A 15,663-nucleotide genomic window follows, 5' to 3' on the forward strand; every position below is an offset into this window, starting at 1 on the left:
CCTTCAAATAAAGAGAGCTTAATATAAAATTGCCCTTTCGTTCTCTTTCCCAATCAAATAAATCAGGAAACCAACTATCATCACCTGAGGGATGCCCCATTTTTCAAATGTAACACTACATTTTCTCCTTGCAAATAAAARATCAGCTACCTAGATATAGAAGCATTAAATAAAAACACACAGAAGTGCACCTACCAGATTGAGTTTCCCTTATAATTTAGTTCTACAGTGTTTCAAATTCTAAGACTGGTGTCAGAATTCTTAGAGTGGTCTTTTGTGCACCACCAAAAGTCTTTATATGAAGACTTTAAAACCAGTTAGCTGCAGGCCTTTAGAGTCAGCAAATTACAGTGCTCAAGAATAATACTCAATTTAGAAGTTAAAGGAAGGAAAAATAAAATATTTTACATTTTAGCACAGGCACACATACACACATACGCATATGAAATAATGTAAAACAGAGTGAAAACACAGTCTGTGTAGGTTTTCTGCCAGCCACATCAACAATACACATAACACCTGCCAGCTGTTCCAGCTGCATATCAAAAATTTACTGTCTGAAAATTCTAATATAATTAAGGCTAACCACTCAAACCTAAAGTCCAGCTCCCAATACCCCTGACTCATACAACAGAATATTAACAATTTAACACTGGAACTTACATTTTAAAAAATTATTTTTCTTTTTTAAAAAATATTAAAAAAATATTCCATCAGAAAAGTGTAAATACAAGGGATTTAAAAAGTGCTTAAAAGGTATGACTACATAACAGGATGATGAAGGACAGGGAAAGAATTTACACACAAACTTCATAAATTCCAGGTAACTACCTTGTTTTACTTAGGACTTGTTAGCTCTCCTGAACTGAACTGTCACCCAGTGAAGGATGCAAGCACAGAAAATGGCATTTATACTCAGCAGGCTATAGCCTGGGCACTGTKATACACACATCTACCCACTAAAGTGAAAAAGGGTTTACTCACCACACAYTGGACATGCTCCACCACCTCAATGTCCTTTTTGTAGTCAGAGACCCAAAACTTAACATAGGATTCGAGGAGTGGCCTCACCAGTTCTGAGCACAGAGTGACAATCACTGCTGATCCAGGCCAGAGTGCCATTGGCCTTACTGAGTTTAGAACATTACATTTTCCCCATGTTTCAATCCTATAAATACTTTTAAAATTGCTTAGGATATTTTAACTACTGAATTTGTTAATTTTTTAGAGCTTTGAAATTCACTCAGCAGAATTATAATGTGAAATTAATAATGTCAAATACAAGGCCTTATTAAAAGTACTAAGAAAAAGAACTTTTTTTGGAAAGATTGACACCTAATAATATAATGATTTTATCTTTAAGTCACTATGTCARGCTCAGGTCACATAACAGTGGCTCAGATGCTTGGGAAAAAAAAAGTGAATTGACAGCTTCTTTCCATCCTTTACTGGGCAAATAACTACACTACTRCTATCACACATGATATTTGTACAGAAATGCCAGCATTGAAAGGATCTGTACTGGCATCCTAAAGATATAATATGGCAGATCCCATTTCCCCATATGTACTTTATATACAAACAGTGCTTCTAACTGATCAACCCTATGTTAATGAGGATATCCTTTTTGAAAACATTTAAGAACACATGAATATATTTGCTTTTTAAATTTTCCTCAGCTCTGATCACAGAATCACAGAGTATGCTGAGTGGGAAGGGACCCACAAGGATCATGGAGTCCAACTGGTGGGAATTCAGTATTTGTATTTTGTGGTGTAATGTAATGATCACTTTAGAAAAGAGTTTTGAAAAATGCATTTTTCTGCTGCCTGAACAAGTATTTTCTGCTTTGATGACRTACCTCATATTTACTACTATAGCCTACATCTCAGAAAAACAGTATTTTATATAATATAAAAGAACACATCACAAGTCAGCAACAGCAATAAAATCATGCTAATCTGGAAMATCTATGCTATTATTAACCAAAATTTCACTGATGTGTGGTTATAAAGTATTGGCAACTCTACAAGCTGTAAACAGGACCTAATGTCAGTAATATGCCAAAAAAAAATCCCTCMGAAATCTTACTGACACTTCAGTTGCAGAAAATACTACATAGCTTCAATGTTTGTCTTTGAGTTTCCAAATCTAATCACAATTACAAATTCAGTTATGACATCAATGTGAGCTCTTCCAAAGGGAATGGAAGAACAGTAAATCCCAATGGATATGAGAGTTCTGCAGAAGGGATGATGTAATTTATAAAAATAGACAACCTCTGACAGAAGCTGCAAGTTGAGTAAATAACACACTGCATGTCATTAATTTTGCATTAGCTTGCCAGTAGTCATTACTAAAAGGATGATGAACTAACAGTTTTGCTCTGCTTCAGGTGCTACACAAAATAAAATTATTGCATTGCCTGTATATTAATAACAATACACAACTCAAAACATAACTCGAAACAGTAAGAGTCCCTTAGGACATAGATGAAGGAAGGAAGCTGAGTGGCTACAAAGGTGGTGCTTTGCCAGAACACCCAGAACACAGGGATGGGAATTACTTATTGCCATTACAATGTTGCCAGTGGATGTTCCCATAAAGAAATATTCTACTTCCATACAAAAAAAAAATATTATCATGAGCTGCCCAAATAATCTCAAGCATTTCACATTTCAGGTAAAATTATCCCACAATTTTTGTARCATGTCACTTAAAAACACTCCTAACATGTATAACACACTCTTCAGGATTCAATGCTACTGGATGTGTTCAGACTATGTATWTCTATTTAGTATTTTGTATTACTTTCCTAGTATGATGGACACATCAATCTCATTTGAAATCATGAGCAGATCATCACCATTGTGGAATAATAAAAACAGCTGCTTTTGAAATTACACACTGAATTTTGCAGATGAAGTAAAGCAACTTAACAAATATCCTTCCTGGTAAAAGGACTTGCACTTGGCAATGTTAAGAACTAGCCCCTTTCTTTTATTAATGGAAAAATCAATACATTATATTCTGTTTTCAATATGAACACAAGAAATGCTAAATACATTATTTTATTCTGTTTTGTTATTAATAGAGACAMATTTGTTTGGGCAAACAAGCATGCATTATTTATGTTAATGTGTTTAAAACTTTGCATACCATGCTACTTCTCATCAGCAATACTCTGCAAATTTAGGTGTGTACAKGATTACATTTTTCTGCTGACATTACTTGAATTAATTTGTGTTGTAACAAAGAACAGAGTGAGTTCAGWTCAGTTTTTAATTTAAGTGAGGCAAGCTTCTTGCTTTCATTTTGCATAAGCCGCCTAGAAGAACCTTCTCAGCTTCCTTCCTCCTTGCTCTTCCCATTTTTCCTCTATCTGGAGAAAAATCAGTTACCAGCAAGTTCCAAAATTTTATATATACAGAAAAATTATAAATTATATAAAAATAGGTCCAGGTACCATAACTCATATGAGTCTCTAAAGACAAAATCCTCAAACCTCCTGTCCTCCAAACATTTCTGACCCCAGAAATGCACCTGGCCCCAACTGCTTCTCTGTGCACTTTTTTCCTTTGTAAACAGACTTGCAACATTTCCAAGGTCAAGTTGCTTAAAAAACTGTTTTTCCTTCCAACTTCTCCATATCCTTTTTACCTATTCACAGAGTAAAGCTTCCAATGTATCTACCACACCTTCTTGCTCACTGTCGTATCRAATAATTTTCTTAGACATGGCTCTTTCTTCCTAAAAGCGAGCTTTTCTTGTTGTTAATGTGAACACTCATGATTGAGTCTGTTGTTTGTTTTTTTTTTTATTTATTAAGTGATCTTGTATTAACATGAGAGTTCTAGACAATCCTAAAAATCATCAGGAACATTAAAAGCCACAACTTTGAAAAACTGACAGTGTTCCTTAAAACAGATAGACTGTGTAGACTGTGTAYCTGATAACCATTTCTACTGACTCAAACTGATTTAAAACAACTGAAATTCCCCACGACAACTAAGTACACTGTGATGCTGGCRTCAATTTACTATGTAAAATAAAATGCACTAACATGAATACATTATCTCAAGCTACATCACAATGCTGCAAAGTCCACRTGGTTGAAAAACAAGCACATATGAGGTATTTCATGACCACATGAAGTGTGGTMCATGGAAGCACATGCAGCAAGGTGTATTTTACAACATGAACAAACATGCAGAGAAGCAACGGTATTATGATGGTTTTTAACATTAAGCCTCATCGAAAATTACACTGGACTTCTGTATCAGAGTGCTTAAAATTGAAYCAACTTTTTKGAATTCTCATCTACTGTGTYAACAGCCGGAAAACACTGCTTGTCRTTTTATAAACTTCCATGWCATTTCAATAGCCACACACACACTGAATAAAGGAAAACAACCAGGGTTTTGCATCAAATTCAGGCAGAAAAAAATTCATGGTTTTTTTTTTTTTTTAATCTTTCCTAAATGCAGTATTAAGATATACAACAGTTTTGCGATGTAATGTTGCAGACAAAAGAATGAAGAAAGCAAATTTATGTCACAAAATAAGACAATCTGAACATAAATTTTCAATTCAGGAATTTTAGACTCTTGGCAGACAATGTGAATCCAAATGGTATCAGGGAAAAAAGGCTACTTTGCCAATGCTTTGCACTATTAGTTTCAAAAGAAGATGGRGCAGGAAGAAAGATTTCTATAATTTGCTACTAGATCAGTAGGCTCTTATCCTTTTTTAAAATTGCAAAGCCAAAAAAAAAAAAAAAAGCTCTAAAAAACTTACATGCCTATTTTTTTCAGGGAGTCATGGCTGCCAATGAGATTTGACTCAGCAACATTAGACATGGTTTCATCTCCAGCCCTCATCTCATTCACATTTTCAGTCAACTCCTTCAAATAAAATCCAGAAGGAATACTTGTCTGCCTTAAACACATCTCACAATGGTCCACAGCAGTGTGTGAGGATAAAATTGCTCTGTGCTTGTAACTGGGGGAGAAGCCAGGGTTATTGATGGCACCGTGCCCGGCGCTCTTTTCTTTCCAGCACCGGATAAACGGGCTGTCACCTCACGTGAATCTCAAGCTGAATGGGACAAGAAAGGCCACTAAAGGCAGGGAGCCCTTTTGCAGCAATTTCAGCAGCTGGCTGTGGAAAGCCTGGCTGAGAATGCACTGGCARCACATTTCATAAGGCTGTCAATTAATCCAGATTTGGCCAGATTCACACAGAGTMAAACACCACACTCCATCTTTCTGGTCAGGGCCATGTGCAGGTGCATCAGTGTTACTGTTACAGGCCTACCTGCATCTCTTCACATTTACCCCAGCAAGCTTTGAGATTTTGCCTTTAGCAAAGTAAAGACTGCAGGACAGACTAGTAAAAGCCCACATCTCAGTTCACATATCAAATCTGAAGAAACACGGACTATCACAAACCAGGGAGTTACAAATTACTACTTGTAATCTCTGTGGCACTGAAGAACAGCRCCTTATTTTGGCCAAAGTGATTTTCCTTTATAAACTTGTGTCAATTTAGGCTAAATATTTCATGCATTATATAAGGAATAACCAGCTCAGCAACACTCAGAGCATGACTAATTCTTCACAGATGRACTGAAGCAGCCACAAAGTTTACAGGCAGTAAGATAGTATGAGAAAGTCTATCCTTTTTTTAATTCACTCCATCAATAGATGACTATTCACTTTTAAAGTTGTTTCTTTTCCAACAAAACCAAAAACCAAACAACAGTCTAAAGCAGAAGTAAAGCCAGGCAGGTTTTCTCAGGAGAATAGATCCACACTTGTTTCAGTCAAATCATTCTAAACAAAGGCTTTGTACTGAAAATATGATGTAGCCTTAAGTATAGATATACACAGAATAAAAATCCACATTCAGGAGCTAAAATCCAATTTCTGCTATTAAGTAAAGAAGCATTAACATAAACTATAAGTATGATTTCTGACACATGAGAAGCACAAGTAAAAATTTTCTAGATTCAAGTAARAGCAGCTCAAACTTATCAGCTTTTTTTTCTGAAAAAGAACTGTTCAATTTTACCAGACTATAAAAGGTGATAAAAAGCTGTCATTTTATCTGTGATAAAACACATTAATTTTATTTCCATATACTGTTTTTTCTTACCCTAGAAATCACCAACACTTGTTTCAAAAGTAATGTGCCTAAGCACAATACTCAAAGTAAGATTTCTTTTCAAATGGTCTTTCAAACATTAGGGTAAGTTCTTCAAATACTGCAGCATTTCATGAAAAGTATYTCAAATTCCTACCATAATTTGAGAAGTACACTATCACTCTTAAACATAACATTTGAATAGGTTGCTTAGGATTGTGCCACTGAAAAACTGGGGAGCACTGATCTGAAGGTAAGGAACTGGGCTCCTAGATGAAGTGTAATATACATTTGAAGAAAAAGAACATTTCAGCCCAGAAATCACTTGCCTATGATACTGGAAACATTGAAATTTGAACCCTCTAAGTGTTTTACATAAATGAATTTAACAATGTGACACAGGAGGAGCTTTTAAAATAAACASATTTCCTGATAAAAAAATATCAGGAGAACTGACCTAAGCAATGTTTGMAGAGAGTGATAATTTTTAACTTTAAAAAAACAGTAGTTTCAATTTGTCTTCAGCTCTATCACAAGAGATTTSTCAAGCATAAAAGTGAGGACATTCAACAATTTGAAATAGACATTTTTATCAAACATTGCATCTGATGGTTGCTCAGTGTTTATTTACTTTAGCATTGACTAAGTGCAACTGCAAATGCTGCTTAARTTTAAAGGTGCTGCTCACATCTTCAGATCACTTTGAGTGCATTTGAAGTCTGATATCAGGAAAAACTTCCATATTTTGTTTGGTTTGGTACCATTCCARGATACTTGACTTAGTCAGGCACTTTCTCCCTAGCTTGGTAAGCCTGTTTTTCAGATGATGACCATTTAAACGTATTTTGCCTACAAAATCCAGACTCTTTATACGGAGTCAGTGGAAACCATCAGAATGGAAGTCAAGCAAGAAACACCATAGCAAAGCCTATTTTTGTTTCTTTAGAGCTCATCTTATCACTCTCCATTTCCCCATWTTACTGGCATATAGGTACTAAACAGTGATAGGGGGGCCTATTTTTAAAGTCAAAATTGAAGATTAGGTCCTCTGTGCCATGAAGGAGAAACCTGAGTAAAGTGTCTGCCAAACACTAAATATTTGATATATACCCTTTGTTTATAGTTCTCATTTCCTACAAATCACAGGATGTCAAAGCAAGGCAGGTCAATCAAGCTAGGCAAGGGACATTGTGCTGTCAGTAAATTTCATCTTTATATAAAGTATTTTTATATCAGAGTTAGATTGCTGAACTATCAAAGCAAAGGCCAGAAGGCAATTTTAGTCAAAATGTTGCATCAGGATTATGATATCACACTGCAAACCCACGAGTAAATTGTTAGTGGACCATACACAGTAAGTTACAATACCTGAGGTTTAGTGCATTCCTGTGAGCCAAAATGAAATGAATGCCATAWAGGAGGAAAGGAAAAGATGAACATTATCAGACATGCCATAGTACATTCCACCACTATGAAGATAATGTTAAAATTATGTTAATGAGGGTCCACCATCCCATACAAGTTGGCTCTACTGCAKAAAGCCACGATGCAATGAGAGCACTGCATTTAATTTTCAGTTCTTGAAAAGCAAAACATCATGCATCTGCATTTCATCTCTACATTTCGCTCTATGCTTTTAAGATACAGAAAACTTTCTTCAGAAAATACTGCTTGAACCTTCTGAAGAAAAGAGAYTACAGCAAATAAAGCATAATAATTTATCAGCAACAAAAATAATAATTCTACATGCTAACTAGGCATTTAGGGTAAAACAGAATGTAAGAAAATTTCACATTGTGAAGATTTCAAGGATACTATCAAAGCAGCAGTTTAATTATTTTGAATCTCACATACATAACACCTAAACAAGAACACAGTTCCACATGGAAGAGCAAACTTGAAAACAAATATATATTATTAATCCTTTTTCAATTTAATGTTTCCGTCTTTTTTTATCAAAATTAAAAAGTAGGAACAAAGATGACATCCTGACAGATRCTGACCAAAGAATGGATGGGCAACAAGTCCACAAGATATGTGCTATAATATGTCTTGARTTCTATTGTGTTTCCAAAAAATCTTGCGCTTTTTCAGTCAATTTTTCAAGAAATCAAGACCAAAAAAATGAGGTCAAAGGACATGAAATAGGAACGGCGAAAAGACAACGCAGCCCATAACATGTATGGTTAAAGCAATAGAAATAACATTGCTAGGAGAAGTGAATAATGAGAGAGAGAATAATGTCTACAAGATCACCAAATACTGTAAAAATAGGAGGAAATGGACCAGCATGAAGAGTCTTAACTACATTTAAAAACTCATTTGAGCTCATTTGACTCTTATTTGCCTTGAAAAAATAATAAAGCCAGTCATATGCATTGTATTACACTTTGAAAAGCAACATTTGACAGTAATTATTGTAAATTTTACAGTTTATTTGGCAATCTCTTCCATCTCAATATGAAATCTTGCTTGCAATGGATTTCCCAGCACATACACAAAACCATTATGAACTCGCACAACAGAGTAGCACACGATGGATTTTTGCTTTTAGTCCCAGTTAAGCTTACAAATACTCATCAGGCACACCTAAAGTGAAATTTATACAACAGGCAAAGACCTATGAATGCAAATGGCACTGTATAAWCTAAATATTGCCCTTCTAGAGTTCRGTACAAATCACACTATGACTGCTAAGCACAACACACACATCTGAATAATATCAATGAAAGTAATTCTTTCTGTAATTCCTACAAAGTACAATACCACTTCTTTCTTCTTTTTTTTTTTTTTTTGGCAAAAACAGGCCAGCAAAATGTTTTATCTTCAAACCAAGTGAACTGGCTCAATTCACATTAAATTTAGAGGCAATTAAAACAGCACTGAAAATTAAACCATTAAAAGCTGTTGTATAAACAAAACCAAACTGTTGGCATAAAATGTAATTATTCAACTCATGAGGAAAAGCCTGTATAATTAACAGATGTAATCAAACATCTACACACTTACAGACACACACTGAATATACAGTGAACTGGCAAACAAGTCAAGGAGTATGGGCAAAGAAGGGAAAATTGAAAAAGCTAACAACTGCATTGTACCAAAGATGGCATCTTAAAAACACTAAAGCTCTCGTCCTGCAAATTTATATGTATATGGCTTACACTGTACAAAATTCAGCCCARTGAACTCAATGAGATTAAATATGCACAAAGTCATTTATGCCCATGCCTTTATGGTTCTACCAAATTCAGGGCTTAAGCAAATAAATGAGAGCCAAAGACAGCTTTTCCAGTACTGTGTTCACAGTTGAAATCAATACCAAACACGCATATTAATCTAATAGAGCTTTCCTCCATTTAAAAGCTATATAAAATATGTAGTAGATTAAGTTCAAATTATTAGTTTCTTTTCATCTCAAGAATAAGTCTAGAAACATATATAGATTCCCTCCCTCACCCCAAAAGCAACCAAGTAAAATGACCAAATGATTTCCTTGATGATGGGCCAACTATACAGCTCACTAAAACCCAAGTATAAAAGACAAACTCCAGCAAAAGTTGATTTAAATTTTACATGTAAATTCTGGATTTCTAAAAAAAAAACAGATTTAGTCCAGTTTGGTGACTGCAATGCAGCACAGCCCTTTTCAGGCAGCACCTGTTATCACACACATGAATGAGTGCTTCACTAACTGACCTCTTAACACAGTACACTAAACTAATTCTATTGTAACTTAATAGCAAAAGGAAATGAGAACAGAATTTCCTTCACAATTTCCCATCATGATTGGAACATTAAAAAATAATACATGACATTCACAGTCATAAGAAACGCACTTTCAACTCTGAGCTGAGATGCAAGCTGCACACGTGTTCACGTACTGATGGAGCCACATTCACAGTATTTGGAAGGGAAAGCACCCCACAGAAGCGCACTTTGAAACACCAGCGACTTTGGCCATTTCGACTGTGTCATTTTCAGTTTTCCAGTTTATGTTTTCTTTGTGAACCATAAATACAGCTTACCGTATGGTAGCCTCTAGGTAGAGGTGGCTTCCCCACAGGATAAGGGTCAACAGTATCAATAATTGTTTGTCGCTCCCCTTTCTGGTTGATTTTCCTAAACCTTCTTCGAGACTGCCTGTGAGACGCTTGGCGCTGAAAATATTCCTCATTTTCTTCCATGTAATCAACCTACAATAGATGCAAGAGAGTGAGTCTTTTCCCACAAGAGAGAAAAATACTTTCTTTTTAAGAAACAGTAGCTAGCTTAGCATTTCCTGCATTTTCAGCACTAAGTGCAAAGCCACTACTAAAAAACAAAATAACATTAGTATGAAAAGCATCACGGAATATGATCACTTTTCAGAAACAGCAGAAGAAAAATTCTCCTTTCCTCACTCCTTTCTTACGCTTGCAGAGACACAAACATTTCACCAATCAATACATTACAGAAAGAAAACTGATACAAGAGAACACTTGCCTGTTTTCCTATTGACATCTATTCAGCACCTTCCCTAACCAATCTGTGGCAAAAGCTTCACTCTTCAACAGGCAGCACAGGTTTTATTACWTCAAATATTTTGAAGATACAAAAGAAGAATTTCCAATACAATGGATTTATGTTTTAAAAATCACTTCCAAATAACAAAAGGGAGAATAAAAAAATCCCTATTTGTTATTTCCTAATATAAAATTAGTCTTCACAGTTTCACTGTCTACACAGTTTGAACACTACACTACTACACAACAGTATCCCATAATGAAAATATTTGAATAATCCTAGCTTTCCCAAAAGACAATGAACTTTTTGCAGTATTTTGGCTGAAAATCAACATTTATTTTGTGTTCACCCTACATGAGACTAACAAAGAAATGAGGAAAAAAATCACAGCTTCCAGCGCTGGCTATAWAGCAGGATTCAGTTTACTCCCTTTATTCAATTCTATCCCCCAAAATCAGAGATTATCTTAYGAGGCACCTTGCAAGGTTCCTGCATATTTTTCAACAAGGAAAAGAAACATTAGTCAAAATACCCCAACAAATTTGCAGCTTATCTGTGTCAGAAGGGTCACATATCAGCCAGCTCATGTCACTAAGCACAGCTTTCAGTGCACTGTCCTAAAGGRAAATAGCACAGTCCCTGGCCCACCAGAAGAGCAACGCTCACCCCCCTGCATGGAGTATCTGTTCCACATCTGACATAGGCACACTCACACCCTACTACACCTCGTGTGCCCAACAAACTCCGGGGATAGGATTCTCTCTATTCCAAGTACAATTATTCCTCTCAAAGCCTGATTGAAGTGTTCAATTTCAGCTTTCCAAAATTGTAGAGGTTATGTTTTTTGGCTAAGACATGCCGCTGACACAACATCATCCATCAGTCCAGAAATTTCTTGCTGTTTAATCATCTCCTTTTCCTATGCCTATCTTTATATCACTCTTCCTCATAATTTATCAAGGAATGCACGTGAAGCATAGACAGACATTGACACAGCTACAACCACTGAAACTGCATGCTTCTAGAGAACAAAACTGGGTCAGAAAACTGTTTCCCTAACTTATGGTCAGATGTGAGTTACCCAGACTGGTAACAAGCAAATACAATCCCAAAGTAATTCCACAATTTACAAAAGTTTTACAGGAAGTGTTACTTTCTAGGGAAAAAATGGTGACTGTCACAGTCTATATTTAAGCTATCCATATATGGCTTAGATGACTGTCGTGCCTGTGTTATGAAGTGATCCGTATCTCAATGACAGACAGAAAAAAAAAATTAGCCCATTGATCCTGCATTTGTTCAGATTACGCACCCTGAGGTGACAACTAAAAACTTTGGAGCCTGTGAACCCTTGGAGATGATGTTCTGCCACTGGACTGCAGCTGATGCTGCTAACAAAATACCCTTCCCTTCACCCAGGAAGGTCAGCAAAATCTAAAAACGTTCAATTTTATTCTTAAAAACCTCAGAAGGCTGAGATTAAATTTAATTCAATCAAACATTAATTACTTTAGATAACCTGAGATTAATGCTTTAAATCCTCTATGCTTACCCATAATAATAAATCTGCTTCAAAAAAAAAAGCCCACAAACTATTCTGCTAGCACAATAAAACTTCAGTTTTACAAGAAATCTGCAAAAGTAAATGTAACAACAACATGAAAGATAGGTATGACATATTTATTAAAAGATGGTGAGCAAACAAGAACACTCCAAAGTCTTATTGGAAGCTGAAGTGTTACCAAAGCTGATCCGTAAAATTTGAAAGCGAGTGAAAATATTCTTACCACAATCATTTCAGATGGCTCTAAAACAATGCATTCACATCCACGTCTGAAGCTTCCAGCAGAACGCTTGCCAAAACTGAAAACCACAAATATTTCAGTTAGAAAAGAAATCAGAGCTGTAACACATTTCATAAGCATATTTACATCTTACCCAGATATGGTAAAGCAGAGGAAAAACAAACATACCTGTGCACAATACAAGTTTCCTGCATATGTCCTTCGAYAATTAACTGATGCCCAAGGACGCTAAGTTATTTTATATTTACATAGTTCCCTAAGAGTATTTGCTAAGTAAGTTTATTAACACCACACAGGTGTGAATCAAGAGCTGTCTGCTGAAGAGGCACAGTTGATTCTGAACTGCATTACAGAGTTTGGTCTAGCATCTTCTGACATTACAGTATTAAGTTTCCTAAGCTATCTGCATTTCTTTAACGAAAGCCAACTGGCATACCAAGGAAAGAATTAAAAGGCTGATCAACTTCAATTAGCTTTTTTCTACCTAAAATAAATTAATAAAATAAGGAACATAAATGCATTCCCAAATTGAATAGATGAGGACAAAAGGTTGTTCTGCCCTTTCATGAGACATTCCCATCATAGTGCAATAATTAAACATGATATTATTTTGTTTCCTGTAGGAAAAAGCTGAAAGGTTTTTTAATTTTGGTTTCTGGAGTGCTCTGCCTGTATTAGATGAATGTGTGCACTTGCAGGGCTCACTGCAAAGAATCCTCAAAGTGCARATGTAAAGGTGGAATGCAGAGAACCAGTGCATAATTCAGTGAAATCTAGGATCTCTGTAGTTAGATCCTTAATCATACACCATCAGAGTGCAAGAGAGGCAGCCAGCTAAAGTTTGTTTCTGGGGATTGTGATTCCTCCTCTGGGTGAGAATGCCAGGTCAATGCCACACCTTTCCCATTGCAGGCTGAAGGCAGCACAGACACCAAAATGACAGGAACTTCAGGACCCCTCTTTAAGTTTTCTGTAACCAATCCACCCTAAAATAGCCAAAAGCCAATAAAACTATTTGGGATTTCCCTTTCTCCCACTTGGCACTGTGCAACGGACGTGGGAAACCTTCCTGTCTGAAGCCCACAGGACAACAGCTCAAAAAACAAACTGAACCCCAGAAAATAATGCCATCTGAATTTTAATCAATCCTGGAATGTGACAACACACTGAAGCTACAATGCCTGTGACAGATAACTTTGTACAGCTTTATTTCCTAACTCACAAACTGAAGTTCACAGGCCATTTGGAACAGTCCATCTAGCCAGTTCATATCTGTGCTCCTGTCCCGCCTGGCGATTAGTAGAAATGAACAATTTAACTTGCTACCCCAAAGGCTAATCTCTTGACAACAGCACATTTATAACCTCAAAAAGAAGGCAGTCAGATATTGAAAAGAAATGCCAGCTGTGCTTATTCATCAAAATAATAATCGCATTTAATGGTACATGGGACTTCTACAATAGAAAAAATTTTCCAGAATACTAAGCCTCTTGAAAAGAAATATTCAATAAAGAAGTCTGCGGACAAAATGCTTATTTTCCTAGAGGCAAACACATGCTTCATCCTACTGTCCAGCAATAAAACACAGGGCTCTTYACTCTACAATACCATCTTGAATTTTGTACAATTCCAACTACTCTTAAAGACACTAGAAAATGAAGCCATTATACTGATTCATTAGACTGTTGAAAAGTATCAAACTTATTTTCTCAGCCAATAACCCGATTTATACCACAGTTTTTCCTTAAAAACAGAAAGGAGGAATAAAGAAATGAGAAAGTAAATCAACTCACTGACTGAAAAACACAAATACAAAAAATGGTGATTAGGATATTAACTTACTTGATATTCTAATTGGAAGTGAACAAATACTCTCTTTCCACTTAGAAAACCCATATTGCTGGGTTTTTTCACACATATTTTTGTAGTCTTGGAACAAGCATTCATTTCAACAGAAAATGCATATACACTTTTCYACTCCACCATTTCTTCTTCCTCTATTACTGTCTGTAAGTATCAGCTTTAAACTTCTGTCTGTTGCTAATCACTGCTGGCACGCAAAAGTTTCGAGCTTTAGCAAACACAGTAAAAAAAAAAAAAGCTGTGTGTTGGATGTGCTTTCCTTCAGTAACTTGTTTAGATTTCGACTTTAAGCATCAGAGAACAGGTATTCCACGTATGAAGATAAGGCATGAATTCAGTTGCTATAAAGAAAATTCTCAATTTCTGCCCTCAGTAACACACTGGTTCTCCTAGCACATAACTGTGCCACTCCCCCACTATTCAGACTCCTATGACAGCATGAAATTTATCAGAGCAGACAGTGCATCACATGGATRTATTAACTTTGACCAAAGATCACAAGGCACTTCAGGCTGCAAACCAACTCTCTAAACTTTGTGARGTACCGTAAGAAAGAAGACAAGTAAATCAAGGCATAAGAAAGTTAAATGACCTTTCAAGTGTTGCAGTTCACAAAGTGCCACACCAGCTAAACCTCCTGACTTCCAATCTCTGTTGAAAATTCACCAGGGAGGAGTTCACATAATCAGTGAAAATTCATGAACTCGCTTGTTACTGTCCACTACAACTGGGCACTTCAGAACTGTCCGAGTGTGGAAGAACATCCATCACAGTATTGCACGCCATCTCATGCACARCCACGCTTAAACACAGGTTTTTGTCCTATGTGCAACTCTGAGAGACAACTGGGTGTCTCAGGGCATMGCTAATCCTGCTGTTTGAACTCATAAGACTGACATCAAAGTCAGTAAGTTGTATCTGAATTAATTTATCAGAGTTTCCCACAAGAGCAAAAATAAAAACAACGAAAAAGTACTTCAGTGACACTCTTCTCCAAAATCCCTAGCTGCAGTAACTAGCAGTAGAGGAAGCCACCAAACAAACTGGATTTAATTGAAATCAAGTTATTTGAAACATCAGCATGCAATAAGAAGCAGCAAATAACCCAACACATGATACAGTCTGTTTATTGAGCTGATAAAAAAGCCCAAACTGTAAAGCCTTTTAGAAAATTTTCCATTATGAGAATGTGAGTCAATGGAAAAGGTTGCGCAGAGAARTTGTGGATGCTCCATCCCTGGAATTGTTCAAGACTAGGTTAGATGGGTTCTGAGCAACCTGGTCAAGAGAAAATTGTCCCTGCMCATGGCAGGGGGTTTAGAACCCAAACCATTCTGTGATTCTC

General features: G+C 36.1%; 1 protein-coding gene across 5 annotated transcripts in view; it reads right to left on the minus strand.

Moving 5' to 3' along the window:
• Positions 1 to 15,663, minus strand: part of RAPGEF2 (Rap guanine nucleotide exchange factor 2) — a 180,305-nt gene that overhangs the window by 76,441 nt on the left and 88,201 nt on the right. For all 5 annotated transcript variants that reach the window (XM_057375569.1, XM_057375578.1, XM_057375559.1 and 2 more), the window contains exons 5-6: positions 12,438 to 12,513; positions 10,173 to 10,340 (exon numbers count right to left, since the gene is read on the minus strand). In XM_057375569.1, coding sequence (XP_057231552.1) covers positions 10,173 to 10,340; positions 12,438 to 12,513 — 244 coding nt within the window. The remainder of the gene's footprint in view (positions 1 to 10,172; positions 10,341 to 12,437; positions 12,514 to 15,663) is intronic.

Source organism: Malurus melanocephalus, unplaced genomic scaffold (assembly GCF_030028575.1).
Source record: "Malurus melanocephalus ecotype Western Australia unplaced genomic scaffold, MMel_1.1 scaffold_9, whole genome shotgun sequence".
Taxonomy (NCBI): Eukaryota; Metazoa; Chordata; class Aves; order Passeriformes; family Maluridae; genus Malurus; species Malurus melanocephalus.